This window comes from Vidua macroura, chromosome 6 (assembly GCF_024509145.1).
Source record: "Vidua macroura isolate BioBank_ID:100142 chromosome 6, ASM2450914v1, whole genome shotgun sequence".
Lineage (NCBI taxonomy): Eukaryota > Metazoa > Chordata > Aves > Passeriformes > Viduidae > Vidua > Vidua macroura.
In genome coordinates this window covers 37693677-37709561 of record NC_071576.1, presented here as the reverse complement: position 1 = coordinate 37709561, position 15885 = coordinate 37693677, and the positions used below count along the sequence as shown (strand labels likewise).

The window sequence follows — 15885 nt, the reverse complement described above, 5'->3', positions numbered from 1 at the left end:
AGCTTTCCTCCCACCCCTCCTTTGGAGCATTACTTCTTTCCAACAACCTTGGCTCTGTAACACTGTAGGATTACCTTCAACAGCTCTGAAGGAAAAGTCAAGCCTGCTGCACAGCTCTTGTTTCCATCTTGGCAGGGGCAGCTTTTTCTTTTTTTAGCTATCTAGAGGAGCCAAAGCTAAAGGTTGAAATACTTCTGCCTTTTCCACTTCTGGTGCTGCTCTTTGTAAATTTCAGTAGCTGAGTCACACTTAAGCACCGGTGCTCAGACTATTGATTCTCTACCTTTTTCAGTTTAAAACTAGCAGCTGCAAGTATTTTACAACTGTCAAAAAACCACATAATGTAGAAAATGAAAGTGTTGGACAAAAAAAGAAAAACAAACTCATGAAATACTTTTATTTCAGTATAGGTCAGGACAGAAGCCAAGAAAAGTTACTACTTTGTAAGAACATCACAACTGCTCTCGGGCTACGTTGCAGTCCATCCATCTATGTACAGTCTCCAGGATTCTGTATTTGGGAGTTTAAAGATGTTAGTGGTGTCACACTTCATGCACTTATCTCTTTAATGTTACATAGGGTCTTCAAGTTGTTAAAAGCCACATGTTAAGAAGTATTTTATAAAAATAAACCATATATCTGAAGAATGTTCAAAGGACATCAGCCCAGCTTAGACTGGAGTATTCTTGTCATATGCTTCATAGGCAAACTTTTCTTTATGAGCTCTGTCATTTAGCAAACCAATAAAATCAATCTCCAGCTGGAATGGACCATCTACTTTATCTCCAATGGTGAATCCAAGGGTTCTAATCTAATTAAAAGACACAGAGGGTAGAACAGTATTTATAATATTACAATCAAACTCAGTTGAATCTCCCAATTCTGTATTTTAAAGATGGATCACAGCCATCTTCTTTAAACTGGTATTTGTTCAAAATGCCAGCAGCATTTTTTAGGGCTTGAACATTTCACTACTCCATTTTCAATACAGACCCCAGTGGGAAATGACTCCACATTTGTCTTTCTACCACTGTGTTAATAAACCCTTGATTTAAAATAGCCCAAGCCTAAAGCAACAGTTACTTTTATCCTTCATGCTTTGTATACAGCCACTTTCATCACAATCTGGTTTCTAAACACATTTTCATAAAATCACTATTCTTTCATTAATAGGAAAAACAAAGATGTAATTAAGGATGGAAGGGTTCATTCTAGATAGTGATACACCATCTACTCTGTGAAAACACCAAACCAGACATTTCAGAACTTAATTTTAAGCTGGCATGAAACTTAATTTCTGAGTTTAATAGTAAGACAAGGTTCTCAGCCAGTGTTTTCCAATTAATGTTCTTAAATATAAGAACAAATTTGTGTGACTCATGTGTGCTTTCTATTAGCCTTTGGCTTGCCCGAATGCTCCCTCAGCTCTCTTGTGTTACACAACACGTCCATCATTAACAGCTCAGTCCAGTCACCAGTGCAGGCCACCTCACAAACTCAGCTGCCCCAAAGCCCTGCTGAAAGTGCAGGTCTAAGCAGTGCCCATGATTTTAAGGACTGCTATAAGTTTGGGAAAATAATGTCTAGGATGTGTCAGATGAATAAATGTGGTCTGAATCTAAATCTATATTGCTAATAAATATTGCTAAGCTATATGCTGAATAAATAACAGATATAGCTTTCAATGCTATTCCTTCCCCAGCAGCAAGCCTACAAGCAGCCCCTTGGCTTTTGGAGTCCAGAGAGTTTTTAAAGCTCCTTTTTTCCAAATCACATTGTTACAGATAATGTATGGGAGTCACCTAAACTCTCTGCTCTGAATAATCTATTCCTTTGCAAGCCCTAGATACATTGACTGTTTCCTGCCCTTTTTATTCCTGTTCTATTTGTAACAATTATTTTCTGCCTTTCCAGGTTCCTAGGAAAACATACATTAGTACCATGAGGGCCATTCATTTACGAGTTGGACTTGATGGTCTCTGTGGGTCCCTTCCAACTCCAAATATTCTGTGTGTGAACAAGACATTTGATTAAGATTTCTTAAACTACCTTCACGCTGATTTTGGGGTTTCTTTAAAATATGTTTGTAAAATTACAATGCAAGTGCATAATTTTTACTGTCAAATGCTACACATAAAATAACCATCAACAAAACTTCAGCAGAGGATACTTAGATCACGTACTGATTTGTTCCTTTAACTCCTCATAAATATTTTTAAATAGCCCATATACAACTTTATATTTTCATTTACCAAACGTGAGAGTAAGTACCTTGTAACATGAAGAGGCCCTTCAATTTCAAATTCACAAACCTTAGAGAATTTGTAAGTTATCTTTATCAGGCCATCTTGAAGGAAATTCTGAATTTTTTACAGAGCAGTTGTGTGTTCCTTAAAATGCCTTTTCAAATGAAATTTCAAATAAAGCCTGTGGAAAACTTGCCTTGTCTAAACAAACAGGATGCTGGTTGTCCTGGACTCTTCCCTGACTGGAGAGAAAGAATTTGGAGAATGGAATCTGACATAAACAAAACAAAATCAGACTTTAGTGTCACCAGTGTATAAAACAGAAATTTAGGAAAAAGAAAATAACGTGTTAGTAAAGTAACACTCTGTTGTACCTGGTACTAGTGTTAGTTGGGTACATAAAAGTGGCACAAAGAAATGGGCCACATTAACCCTTTCAACTGGCCACTCACAGCCAGCTCCAGGCCCACCCTGTCCTGTGGTGGCCACAGCCGTCACACAGGAGAGCTACCCTGTCAGGACACAATGAAGGCTGCAGCACAGAAGGTGGTCTTTACATCAGAATATCTCCTTCCAGTAACATGAAAATATAAACCAGAAATTGCTGCAAAGTCTACCATGGGTACATGCTGACAGCTCATCTGTAACCCAGGCTGTGGATTTCACAGTGCAAACTTTGTACTCAGACATCAGTATCTCTAGCAAAGCACTTCAGGGTAAAATTTTCTTTGAAAGTAATGGAAGCAAGAAAGCAGGGCTGGCTGATGGCTGGTGAGGGTGAGAGGAAAACATCCAAGCCAGCAATGACACTCCAACTTTCATCCTCCTGGCTCCTTGCCTGTGGAACAGCAGGCTGTTCCCACATGATTGGACAATGGTATCGTGGAGCACTCAACACCAATTCATAAGGATGTGCAAACCTCCCTATAGTTGTCATCAAAGAATTACAAAAGGTCCCCAAGTTGCACCAGAAAAGAGCCGCAACTCCCACTTCTTAAAAATACTATTTTGTGTCACAGAATCAAGGGTCACAAATGACAAACCCCAACTCTTGAGTCTGACTGACTCCAGAGAGGCTGCAAGTTAAGCAAATCCTGTTGCATGGAACAAATCCTACAACAGCCGACACCTGTTTGTATTACAGATAAAATGGTTACCACAGAGCATATTCCAGGCAACATCTGTTAAGTTTCAATTGCTGTATCTATCCTATTCCTCCAGTAAGAGCCAACAGTAAGCATTCAGAGAAACATATGGTGGATCAATTCTTTAATACAAGTGAAACAGTGTGCCCTCCCCTAGTCCAGTTTTGGCAACTCCCAAGCCAAAGGCACATGTCTATTGTATGATGAAATTGTTGAGTGGACAGCAATAGAAAGTAACTGTCAATGTTGAAAGAATTCCCCTTCCTGTGTTTTGGCCAGGACCTCAAGATGGTCTCATTAGTTTGAAAGATTCATTAGCTCACCTTTATTTCCTCCCAGTATGGGCCTCCTCGGGTAAACATGAAGTAGGTGTAGAGGTCATCCTTTTGATGAGAGAAGTAGGGGTCTGTATAAATATTTACCATCCAAGGTCTGCCATCACCACGGACACGTAAATACAGACTGTTGAAGTTTGACCAGTCATAATACTTCTTCCTGTTAAAAGATCCCTACAAATTATTGATAAATAGAATTATTCCTCCTTAATAGAGGGACACTTTCATTATGAGGAACAGAGCATTGTTGCTTTGATCACTTTGTCAGACAGCATTTACTATAACACAGTGAACACAGCTACTCTGTTATCACCCTGGCTGCTGAACTCACTGAATTTCCTTCAGCACTCTATTAGAGACCACAAATTGCAATATTGCTGCCTGAGGACTCACACTTTCATTATAAACCACAATCTTGTAACTATCAGAAATCAGACCTCCTTCCTAGGACTGAATTCCCTACCAGGCAATTACACAAATACTGCAGTGATAGATCAGCACTTACATAGTCCACTAAGTTTAATATTCTGTGGTCAGTTCTAGATAATTCAGAAGTGATGGCATGAAATTGAAGCAGTGAAATAGTTTATCCCCTTTGATAACTTGCCAATGGAAGACTAATGAACACTGGTAGATTTCACATTTTCCAACTTTTTTTTCCATTAACTGTGTAAAATAATAAGATTGCAAGCATGTCTAATTCTTTACTGCATTTTTCCAAAGATCTGAAAAATCCTGATGTTGTCATTTGCATGATGGCATATCCAAGAGTCCTCAGAGAGCTAAATTGAAGTCACTTGGAGCAATGAGGGGCACAGGGCAGGGTTATTCTTGGCCAGACTTGCCAAGAAGTCAAAATTAGCGCCAAAAATTCAGATGCCTCCCCTTTACTTTACAGCACTACTACAATTACCTATCAGCTATTGTTCTACCAACTCATCTTGTAGGTAACAGAATAAGTAGATTATGAATATATAAATGTAAGGCCTGTAGCTACTTGATTTTATGATTTTAACAGTTTTGAGCCGTTCTACTTAAATAAACATGGACTAATACATTCCACTACCTCAGAATTAGGAGGTGAAAGTTTGAGTCACATTTGCACAAGTCAGTAGCAGTCCTGAGAGTTTAACTCAGACAAGACTCCACTTGTTGTTCCAGTCATCTGAGCTAATGTCACCATTTTAATCAGTGTTCATATGTCTCTCATTTACCCATTGATTTTACTTACTCATATTCTCTGCTGCCCAAGATTCTGGCCCAGAAATGATTTTACCTAAGTACTTGTGCCAAGACACAAAAAACAGAACACATTAAGTATTTAAGGATTTTATCCAGTGCGTGAAAATGTTCCTTTGCTTTTAAAGGTGCTTAGAAATAAGGGATGAAACAGGCAGTATCCATAATAAGCACACCCATTTCTGGTCCTATTTTGCTCAATTTTAGCTATCAAAGATTTGTGTCTTGCTTTTTCTGATGTACAGTAGGATGCAGACCTTTAAAAAGTACATTTAAAAGCATTGTTTTCTGCTCCTGTGAGAAAGGAGTGAGGTCATTCAAAGTGAGTTCAAAGAAATTAGTTCATTCACCCTAACCAAGTCTGATGAATAGACCAAGAAAATTCTTACTTATGACACATTCAATCAACTTCAAATTTAGAAAGATATCTATTTTAATCATACCAATTTTGGATATAAAGATTCATTCCAGATCTTTCATTTGTAAGGATGCTGCAAACAGGTCTATTGTACATAAGAAAATGATCGAATATGTACTATTCCTTTTCTAAGAAAGGAAAACGAAATCCAAGAAAAAATTTAAGTTCCTTCCAGGTCAAAGTGGGCACAGCAGCAACTACATGTCTGAGAGAAAATGCAGTGCTCCTGAAAGTGATCAGCAGTAAAGAGCAGGCCACTTGCTGTCACTGGGATTCCACAAACACCCTCAGATTGAGTATCAGAAGCTGTGCAAACACAAAGCTGTACTGTCCTAGGGTGGCTGTATGATGCCTTTATCCCCAATCGTCTGCCCTGTTTATGTTGAATAATAAGTTCTACACCTTTAAGTCTTGTTCCAAGAGTGAAAGGAGGAGGGAAGAAGCTCAGGGTTTGTTTTCAAAAAACTCACTCCCTCCTCCACATTCCTGCTCCGGGACGGTGTTGTCTGCGGATGGACGGACAGCGAGACAGAGCTCTCCTTTGCTTTTTTCTAGTTAGTTTTAGCTAGTTGAGGCAGAGAAGTTCCCTGGACTGTGGTTTTTTTCCCTTTCTCTGGACCTGCTCTGGACTGAACACCAGAAGAGCATCAGCAGCTCACATCTGTGGCCCAGCGGGCCGGGCCTGGGCCGCGGCATTGCCAGCGCCGGAAGGACTGGTCAGAGACTGAGTGAGCTGAGCTGCAGCCCGGGGGGATTTGCTCTGAATTTGTCTCTCTTGGAGTGGCAAGAAGTCTTATTGTTTAATATTGTCTAAGTTCTCTTGTGTAATAAACAGGTTTTTTCCACTTTTTTCCTCCAGAGGTATTTTTTCCCGAACCGGCTGGGGGGAGGGGCCAATTGAATCTGCTTTCCTAAAGGAACCCTTTTGTGGGGGGGGGGACGGAATTCTTTCCCCAGACTTGCCCTGAACCAGGACATGTACTTACCACTGCCGGTCTGGATCTCATACTGCAATATCCACTGTATTGTGTCTCCCCATCACGAGGCACTTCTGTATTGAGGGTTCCATACAGCAGAGCAGCCTGGTTATTCCTACCCAATTTGATGTAAACTTTACTTTTCCCTCCAATCTCCACATCAGAGGAAATAACCCATTTATTTAAATCTTCTTGGCTCCTAAACTGCCACAAGACCCTTGTTTGTTCCAACAAGTGCTGACTTAATGGATGGCCTCCAGGTCCTTGTAAGTAATCTTGGGTTTCCTTCTTCAGCAAGCTTAGCTGAGTCTTCAGGTACTCAATGACCTTCTTAAAGCTGAAATCAGCATTCTGCCAAGACAGTTTTTTCACAGGCTCTGCCCCTGGCCTTCTGTAGCTGCTGTACAATTTTGAATTGTTGAGGAGAGGTCCAAGTGAGGAAAACAATATTTTGGGCCTGCAGCATCCACCGTGGAAGGAAGCACCATTCAGCAGCATCACAGCCAGAGCCATACTGGTAACTTGAAGAATTCACGTCCAGTAAGGCAATTAATGGATTGAAAGTTAATTTAACAACAAAATTAGTATTCAGAGCTATCTTACTGTAGTTACTGTTGATCTTCACCTTTAATGAAAAAAAGGTTAGAAAAAATTACATACAGGATTCTTGTGAAATTATTTAACTTTTATAATCAATACTAGCTAGAAATCCAAGTCATTGGAAAACAGAATGAAAAAAAACATCAGGAAAGACACTTCCTCAGAACTTGAGTTTACTTGACTTCCACCCTACGCTTTCCCCTCTCCTCATGGTGTAAAATCCTCATGCAAGTAAGAAAACCCAAGTAAACTGCTTTAAATAAAACTGAAAATAGAAAAGAAAATAAATTTCTCTTCATCCTTTCTACCAATAAGTTTAGGTGTTATGGATAACACCAATAAAAACAACCCATGAAGGTTTCTAAATCTATATAACTATATATAAACCTATATAACTAAAAAGTTTTATTCTTGCATGAAAATCATGAATTCACAACAGGCAGAAGCTGCTGCCGCACAGACAAACACGACAAGCTCATCTGACACAGATGACAAGACTTTTCAAATACTAAGCCCTGCAGCAGCCATACCACATTCTTCTTCCAAGTCATCCTCAATATACCTGTGTTAGGATTACAGAGACATTTGTAAAGACTGAAATAACATGAAAGACTACAATTCAATATATATTTTTTTTTTTAATAAGGCTTCAGGAAAACTCTGCTCAAGGATCTGTACAGAGGCTATTTTCTCCTACTTGTAAAATTAGACAGGTTTTTTTTTTTGTTGTTGTTGTTTTTTCATGCCACAGAACAAAACCAAAAATGATGTCACATGCATTCAATTTCTGTGAGCTTTTAAGAATGGAGTCAGGCACCCCACTTATATCCTCTATATGCCACTCACCTTCCTTTACTCACTGTAAAATTTACTACTGTTATTCTCACACTCTAATTAAGTTATGTCTAAAGCTACACTGAAGTAGCTTTTAAAATTCCCATTTTAGTAGCTTAGGATTCACATTATGCTCTGTCGTACACTTCACGCCATCGGAAGCAAGTTCGCGATCAAGAAACCCTGTCTCCTCATTGCTTCACCCGAGTACAAGAAGAGAACGGAGCATTTGAATACATTCGACTTTAGCCCGGTCTCCGTCCCTCGGCGAGGCTTTAGCGGTGTAGCGCCCGTGTAGGGCCGGCCCGGTGCACGGCCCGGCAGCTGCGACGCCTCGGCTTCCGCCACGGCTCCGCTTGCGCCGCACCGCGCCGCGGCCTGGGCACCGGGCCCGGATCCCGCCCGCACGACTGAGCGCGGCGGGCAGAGGCGAGGCCAGGACGGGAAGGCGGCGGCCGAACCACCTCCCCGCAGAGCGGCCGCCTCGCCGCTCCCGCTCCGTGACCGACAGACCCCGGCACGCACACCGCCTCACCTTCCCGCCGCCGGGTCCGCCGCGCCCGGGCCGGCCAAGGAACGAGCACCGCGCCGCTCCGGTTCCGCCGCTCCGGTTCCGCCGCTCCGGTTCCGCCGCCCGCGGCCGAGGCGCGACCCGCGCGGATCTCCGGGCGCCGGAGCAGCGGCCGCGGGGACAGCGCGCGGCTCCGCGAGGCGACAGCGGCAGCGGCGGCCCCGCCCTCGCCCCGCCCCGCGCGCCGCGCATGCGCGGTGCCCTTTGTGTCGGGCGGGCGGGCGGGCGGCGCGGGTCAGGCCGGGCCGGGCCGTGCGAGCGCCGCCGCCGCCGCCGCCGGGGCGGGGAGGGGGCACCGCCGCCTCCGCCATGGTGAAGAAGCGGAAAGGCCGTGTCCTTATCGACTCCGACACCGAGGACAGCGGCAGCGAGGAGAACCTGGACCAGGTGCGCGGGCAGGCCCGGCCCGAAAGCGGGGCCTGGGATCGCCGGCCCGCGCGAGGCTCGGCGCCGCCATCCCTCCCTCGCTCCCGCCCGGTGGTCCCGCGCCGCTCTCGCCCTCCGCAGCCCGATGGGGCCCCGCGGCCGCCGTGGGGAGAGCCCGCGCCCCTCCTGCGGGTCCCCGGCCCGCCCCTGGCAGGAGGCCCGCGCTGGCGGGGGCTCTTTGCAGCGGGCCCGGTGCTCGGCGCCGGCGGGACGGAGGGGCGGTGGATGCTCCGCGGCGATGCTCCGGACGGTCTGGCCCTGAGGAGGGGTTAGCGAGGCCCGGCTGCCAGCAGTCTTCTCACCTCGAGTAGTGGGGAAAGAGGCCCAAAGGGCTGGGCAACTTTTCCATGCTACTTTGGTACGCCGGGAGAACAGTGTGTCAGGTCCCTGCCTCTCCTCGGGGCAGGCAGGCTCCCGGAGTGTTAATGCGTGTTTAATGCGACCCTTTCAATCTTGGTGACTGCGCTGGGGAGCTCTGTTGATGGGAAACCAGCCTGTAGATGTAAGAAGCGGTAGTATTTATTTATTTGTCATCAGAGCATCTCCCGGGGTTGTAAGTGTGATGTCTGGTGTAAGTTCAAGCGCGTCAGGGTTGCAAAGGGGGTGTCTCCCTCCTTGGAGCGGGCTGCTTTCAAAGATTCAACTTTTGGTGTAGCAGGTATTGATGGTATGATTCCAATGGTAAATAAAGACATTATAGGTGAAATGTGTTGCAGCTTGTATGGCAGTGCTTGCTTCAGGGAAAAGTTTGGTGGGTCCAATGTGCTGAAGCCGACATGTCTGATGTAATTTATATGTTGGACCTTCAGAGTTTTTAATATAGAAGCTGTTGCTATGTTGCAATAGAAAACCTTCTCAAACACACAAAAATACTGTTGCAGACTGGGGCTTCAGAAAAAATCAGATCTGATACTCCGTTAAAACAAATACACTGGAGCTGACGTGGTTGATCTTGCATACCTTTAGAGTCCTTAGCACTGCCAATGACTCACTGCTAGTTTATCAGTTTGATAGTTTTAGAACTTGAAAATGGGAGTTGGACTAGCTCTAGCATCAGTCAGACAATACGAGTGATGGTGGTAGGAGTAACCACGTGGTTCTGCATCTGTTCCATCCCTCACTGGCAGCAGGCATCTGCAGCTGTACCTGAGTAGTAGGTGCTTCCCCCTCCACTGGGCTGTTGGTAGCAACTGTGACAGCAGGGAGGTGTGTGTGCAAAGATGAAGATCCGGTAGCAGGGAAGCCGTGTTTTTGGGATGAGAGAATACTGACTTAAATGTTAAATACTGAGTAGATTAAATGTTTGACAGCTTCCCGTGGCAATCTAGCCTTGGTGAATCAAAGGGCTAGCAGCCTCTTAAATATAGTATCTTGGAAAACAGAATAAGTATAGAAAGAAAGAAAGAAAATGGAGTGTGGCTTTAAAGTGATGCTCCTCTTCAAGAGCTTCCCAAAGAGAAGCACTACTGAAGCTTCAGGAGCTTCCAGAGATCTTTTGATTGTACAAATGTGCTATGTTGATGTTGCAGGGCTTCTTTAGAGAATGGTTGGTAAAATACCATTACTAATGAAAAGTTTCTTTGTTGGTAAGTAGGCAGACCTACTAGGTCTGGGGTTTTGACCAACTAGATCTGGACCTACTAGGTAGGTGGTTTCTGCAGTGTTTATGTTCTCATTTGAGGTAGTGAATTGTAATCAATTTGTTGAGATAATCTTCCAGTTGTGAAACTAATGGAAACCAATCCAGCATCAACTTCCCAAGACTGCAGAAGTTGGTGTGGCTGTATTTCTACACACATCTAAGACTCATCAGCCCCAGAGTAATGTTTCTGAGAATAGATTCTGTGTCCCGGACTGCAAAGACAGCTTCAAAAATGTTTGACACTGCTTGTGTTACCTGAACAAGTGATGAACAGCAGATGATGAGAGTATTTGAGCCATGTAGTTCTTTGTGTGGGTGCATGTTGCCTGTGAAAGTGCTTCCTTTTAAGCAGAACAACTCTACTAAGTTTCACAGACTTTGAGCTTGATACCTGCTCTGGGTCTGAAAGCTTTAAGTGCTTTCTGGGGCGTGTACCAGCAGTGAAAAGGAATTGAACAGGCTGACTAAATATTACCAACCATGATGTAAAAGTGATGCCTAATGCATTTCCCCTTTAAAGTGTATAATTGCAGCCATCTCTGTTGTTTAGGAGAAGAAGCTGCTATCTACTGGTATTTGGCGTTTTAGGGCTGATGCTTCATGGTGTAGTTAGGGTGGTTTTGAATTATTACCCAATCCAAATAAGACAAATCTGGACATGACTCTGAAAGTAATTTGTCTTACGTTGTTTATGCAAAGAAAGTAATGGTACTAATAGTTATTTTTTATAGCTTGTTATCTTTAAAATCCTTTTGTAGCATCCAGTATTAAAATTGTGCGTGCACACGTATATTTTTGAAACATAAGTAGACTTGTTCCTTAGTAGGTGGCAATAATCGTGCTACTGAGATGTGCTCAGATATTGCGGAGAGCCTGCATGTGCACTGACCTGGATTGTTAAAACTAATTGCAACACTTTGAAATAAATGTGTGTGTTTTTACACCAGGAGCTCCTGTCGTTGGCCAAACGGAAACGCAGTGACTCTGAAGAAAAGGAACCGCCTGTGAGCAAGCCTACAGCATCTTCAGACTCTGAGACATCAGACAGTGATGATGAGGTGACTTTTTCATGTTATCAGTGAGATTGCTAATGGGTTATTTGTCTGATCATGCCTAAGCAGTGGAAGTGTATTTATCATACAGTATATTTAGCCTGCTGACTTCATAAGGTGGGACTGGCTATCAATGATGGAGACTGATGGAGACTCATTAAGGCCAGAGAATTTTTTTTTTTAATGAATATGTTTTGAATTCTAATTGTATACAAAATAGTCTGTTTATAGAAAAGATGACTACCAGTTTAATCCCACGTTCCTATGGTGTGGTGAGCTGCCTGCTTTAAACTAGTTGTTTTTCCTGTGTTGTGCTTGCTGTTGAAGTAGCAGTGAAGCTGCTAAAGCTGGACTCTGAATTCAGGGAGCGAGGTTTTCACCTTTAAAGTGGAGCTTCCTTCCTAAGAGAAGGGTCAAGGCAGGTAGTACTATTTTACAGGTAGCCAAACTGTTCTATTTAGCTACTTTGATTCTTCAAGAACTGTGCTGTGAATTAGCTGTCTGGCCATTTGGATATGCAACAGGATGTGTTTTGATCAGCATCTTTGATGAAAGAGGCAAGAAAGACTTCAGCATTGCTTTGTTCTAAAGTTTCACAATTTCTTGTAACAGTGCTTATCTGCTGGTTCTGGTTTTAGTATTTGTTCTTGGTACTGCAGTCTAGAGCTGTTTAAAAGCCTGTGCATCTAGAAAAAAAAAAAAAATTGAAAAAATCCTATTAAAACAGGCACTGGCAAATATTATATGGGTATTTGAGTAAAAGCAATTTCTGGAAAGCTTACAAATATTTTTGCACACTTTCTGCAAATTATAGTCATGCCATTTATTCCACCTATTCTTAAATATTTGACAGGGAGATGTTTGGTGTAGGTTTCTGTATTTTTTTTCTTCTGAAGTAACAGTATGGATTATCCGTTGTGGCAACTTGCAGACTCACAGGGTAGGCCAGTGATAACTATAAAGCATTTGTTAGTGTAGCAGAGTTCTTCCAGGAAGTGTGAAGAATAAGTGTGCAGTTTAATTTTCTTTCTGAGGCATTTTTAAAATAAATATGCTTGGAACTCTGTTCCAAATCAATCATTTTCTTAAAAAACTGCTTCTTGTATATCTAATATACATTTAAGGCATGGAGACAGAGAAAACTGTGAACAACCTGGGTATATTAGGTTTCTTATTGGGGAACTACTCAGTCTGTCACAGTGTGTGTTCAGATCTGTTGGCTCACAGTTTATTTATTCTATGTTATGTGGAGACCAGCTTGTCTGGAGAAAGTCGACTTGGGTGTGGAGAGTATGTGGATGATAAAGCCTTCCATTCTGTGTTTATCTTTGAAAGCTGTCAGAATTTTAACTTGTGTAATAAGTAAGGTCTACCTTTCTATTATGTGTAGAATGTGACTATACCTCTTCACAAATTTGCGCAGACCTTGCAAATCAGCAGTGCTACTGTTGCACCCAGTGTGTTTGATACTCTTTCTAATCGGTGTATTATTTCAAATTGATACTATGTTCTTTCTGACCTCCATGCAGCAAGAGAAAAAGATTTAGAGAAGAGGTAATTAGGACACTTGATTCTATTCCTGTGCCTGAAATATGCATTCTGAACTGCTGCTTGTCACAGGGATGAGCGGCTGGCTTACAATAGTTCTGCTTCTGCCAGTCATTCCGTTCTATGCGTCCCTGGGCTTGACTACACTAATCCTGCTGAATAACTTAGGTTTTAATAAGTATTCTTGGGGTTGGTTTGAAGTTTGTTCAACCTTGGGGGTTGGGATAGGGGGGTCTAGAAGTTGAATTTGTATTATTGGACTTCCTGCAAGGTGAAGACCTTGAGGCAAAAGCATGGAAATTGTTGCCCTGGACAAATGTGCTTAATCATACCCATGTGTTTCCACAGAAGTTTTTCAGTGTGCATGTCCTTTGTGATTCCTGGAAAGCACTAAATGTTCCAAGATTGGCACTATGTTGCACGTACAGGAAAGAAGCCTAAATCTATTGTAGAGCATAATGCAGCATGCTGCTTTCTTTTAGAGGGAGGAAGGTTTGTGGGGCATAGGGGAGATAAAAACATTTTGGAATTACTGAATAACAGCAGGTACAAATCATGCTGCATCTATACAATAGTGCCCAAGGGATGTCGCTACCTCTTTAATGTTATGTGTATCAGTGAGAATGTGCTTCTTGCCCAGATGCTGAGTTCTGTAACAATTAAAGGACTTCTGTGGTCTGAATCAGATTTCCTAGCCTCCAGACTGAAAGTGAGTTGCAGGCAATGAAATAGGAGGGATGCTCTGAACTGTCTTCTGGTGGGGCTGTGGAACATTCTTGACTGAATTACTACAGTCTTTTGTTCAGAGGGCTGATAAATAGCAGTGACTGCAGGGCTTTGCAATGAGGAGAGCTACCTTTGCAAAGAGATGTACTAATCTGGACACAGATGGCTCCTTCATCTGGTGTGTGACCATGTCTGCTCAAGAACTCACCATGTCAAACTGGTAGCTTTCTGCACGTAACCAGTTTGGTGCTGGCCAGGTTACTGCTGGGGCTACCATGCCCCAGGTTTGTGTATCTACAAGGTGTTCTTGTTATTGATTGAGGGCATTAGGTGGATGATGTTCCTCAGTTGCAGTTGGTTAATTCTGGGCTCTTGCTTTTCCTTTTATTCTGGTATCTCTGCTTACAGTAAGATAATTCATTCTGTTGTGTGAGAAGAGTGGATGACTTCTGCAGCAACTTCACTGACATTAGTGTTGATTAGACAGAAAGCCACAATGCTACAAGAGCTCCTGTTTGTTTCTCTTGAAAAGTACACTCATTCTAATGTCAGGAAGGGTTCAGTTCTGCCTTTTAACACCTACAGGGTAAGGACAGAATATCCTTCCAGAACTAGAAAACTTATATAATAAGTGCTTAGTACTATTCTGGCGTTTAGTGAGGATTATCTGGTTTTTATACCTTTTATAAAAAACATACATACTTTTTTATACCTTTTTTTACAGATGTGCTATTTTGTTAGGGGACTGTATAGCTGAAGATCTTGTCAAGAGCTATGGGACAGAGGAGGAGGTGAGCAGTAGTCATGCAGCTAGTGAGGAGATTGGTCTCAAGTAACAGCCTAGAGGGTTTTATGCCTCTTTGTATCTCCTTACTGCACTTCAAGTTAGAGCACTCCAGCAAAGCACAGATGAGCAGAATACTGCATGTGTTCTTTCTGTTTTGGGGATGTCTTTTTGTGAGTTTGTAGAAATTACAGTACTGAATGTTGTCTTTTCGTGTTTACTTGTATTTTATAATACTACTTAATTAAACCTTCAAGAATGAGTTCTCCAGTCCTGTGAGGCTTTTGCCATACATTTTTTTGAAGCTTAGGAAATTTGAAACAGGCCATTCTTTAATCTTCTTATGGATTTACAGCTTATAGACTGTTACAAAGTGCTTTGCAACTTTGACTTTTCCTGGAGACCGTTTCCTTCAGCTATTAATGGGTGCAATAGTAAAGCTTTTCTCAAGGAGGAGAGGTGGTGTTACTTCCTCTGCTCCAAATAAAGTGCAAGTGCAAATCTGAGTAGCACAAGCTAATTGTATGAAGACTGGCATGTCCAATGGAGTAATGTGAATAAGCTGTGGACTAAATTGGTTTAAAATTTAGTCTGTAACTAACTTCTTTAAATTGTAAACTAGCATGGGGATAACTTCTTGGGATTTGATTTCTGTGAGCTTCTTGGAGCTGTACTTGAATGAAAAGGGTAGATCACGTGTCTGGTAATACTCTGGCCCATGAAGTCTTCTTCAGCCAGTTCCTGGCAAAGCCTTTTCTGTGGCTTCCGAAGGTGTTTTCTTTATTTGCTTATTTCCTTTCCGTTTTGGTGTTCATACCTAGAGTTTCCTCTCTGTGTCTAAAATAGTTCTTAAAGTTTTCTGATTGCTGGGCTGTTGTCATCATGAAAGTGTTTGAGGTGTTCAAATGACAGGTGTAGATCCTGAAAGGCAGAATAAATAACAGGGGCTTTTTATTTACCATTTTGTTTTAAAAGTGGTGGTAGAGAGCATTTTCCTCCTTGAAGCTCTTGGGAGTGCTGTCTGTAGCGTTTTCCAAGCTTTGAGAAAGCCTGAAGACAGTAAATACAGCCTTATTTTCATATCTGTGCTTCCTGCTGTTGAGTTCAGACAGGCTGAAAATGTAGTTTCATGGCTTGCCTGGTGGACTGCCTTATTTTTTTTCCTGTATGAATGCATGAAAGTTTGTAAGCTGAGCTGATGTTACCTACCTTGGTGCACTTAAATGCAATGACAGCAGGACAACTGAAGTTTATCTGGCCTTAGAAAGGAACACATTGGTAAGGGACCTATTTTGCTTTGATGTTGTGGCTTGTAGTTTGCATTTTGCTTATAAAGCTGTTA

General features: G+C 42.5%; 2 protein-coding genes across 4 annotated transcripts in view; one reads left to right on the top strand and one right to left on the bottom strand.

Moving 5' to 3' along the window:
* Window positions 1-383: 383 nt before the first annotated feature.
* On the bottom strand, window positions 384-8476 carry NDUFAF1 (NADH:ubiquinone oxidoreductase complex assembly factor 1). Of its 3 annotated transcripts, none has more exons than XM_053979343.1 (5): window positions 8330-8470; window positions 6370-6985; window positions 3715-3900; window positions 2443-2517; window positions 384-811 (listed from the first exon to the last, which is right to left on the bottom strand). In XM_053979343.1, exons 2-5 carry the CDS (start codon window positions 6871-6873, stop codon window positions 671-673), a joined length of 906 nt encoding a protein of 301 aa, XP_053835318.1. In that variant the 5' UTR covers window positions 6874-6985; window positions 8330-8470; the 3' UTR covers window positions 384-670. The 3 variants fall into 3 exon arrangements, with proteins under 3 accessions (XP_053835318.1, XP_053835319.1, XP_053835321.1); XM_053979346.1 differs by having other exon boundaries at window positions 723-811; window positions 2443-2488; window positions 8330-8476; XM_053979344.1 differs by lacking the exon at window positions 2443-2517 and having other exon boundaries at window positions 8330-8474.
* Window positions 8477-8596: 120 nt separating this feature from the next.
* Window positions 8597-15885, top strand: part of RTF1 (RTF1 homolog, Paf1/RNA polymerase II complex component) — a 29335-nt gene continuing 22046 nt past the window's right edge. Inside the window, exons 1-2 of the mRNA XM_053979334.1 lie at window positions 8597-8752; window positions 11381-11491. Of these exons, the coding sequence (XP_053835309.1) occupies window positions 8675-8752; window positions 11381-11491 (189 nt within the window). The 5' untranslated portion in view covers window positions 8597-8674. The remainder of the gene's footprint in view (window positions 8753-11380; window positions 11492-15885) is intronic.

Coding starts and splice junctions, on each gene's coding strand:
- NDUFAF1 (XM_053979343.1), bottom strand. CDS start 6,873: ATGGCTCTGGCTGTGATGCTGCTGAATGGTGCTTCCTTCCACGGTGGA. Junction 3,901..6,369: donor TGAGATCCAGACCGGCAGTG/GTAAGTACATGT, acceptor AATAATTTGTAG/GGATCTTTTAACAGGAAGAA. Junction 812..2,442: donor ATCCTGTTTGTTTAGACAAG/GCAAGTTTTCCA, acceptor TCTTTTAATTAG/ATTAGAACCCTTGGATTCAC.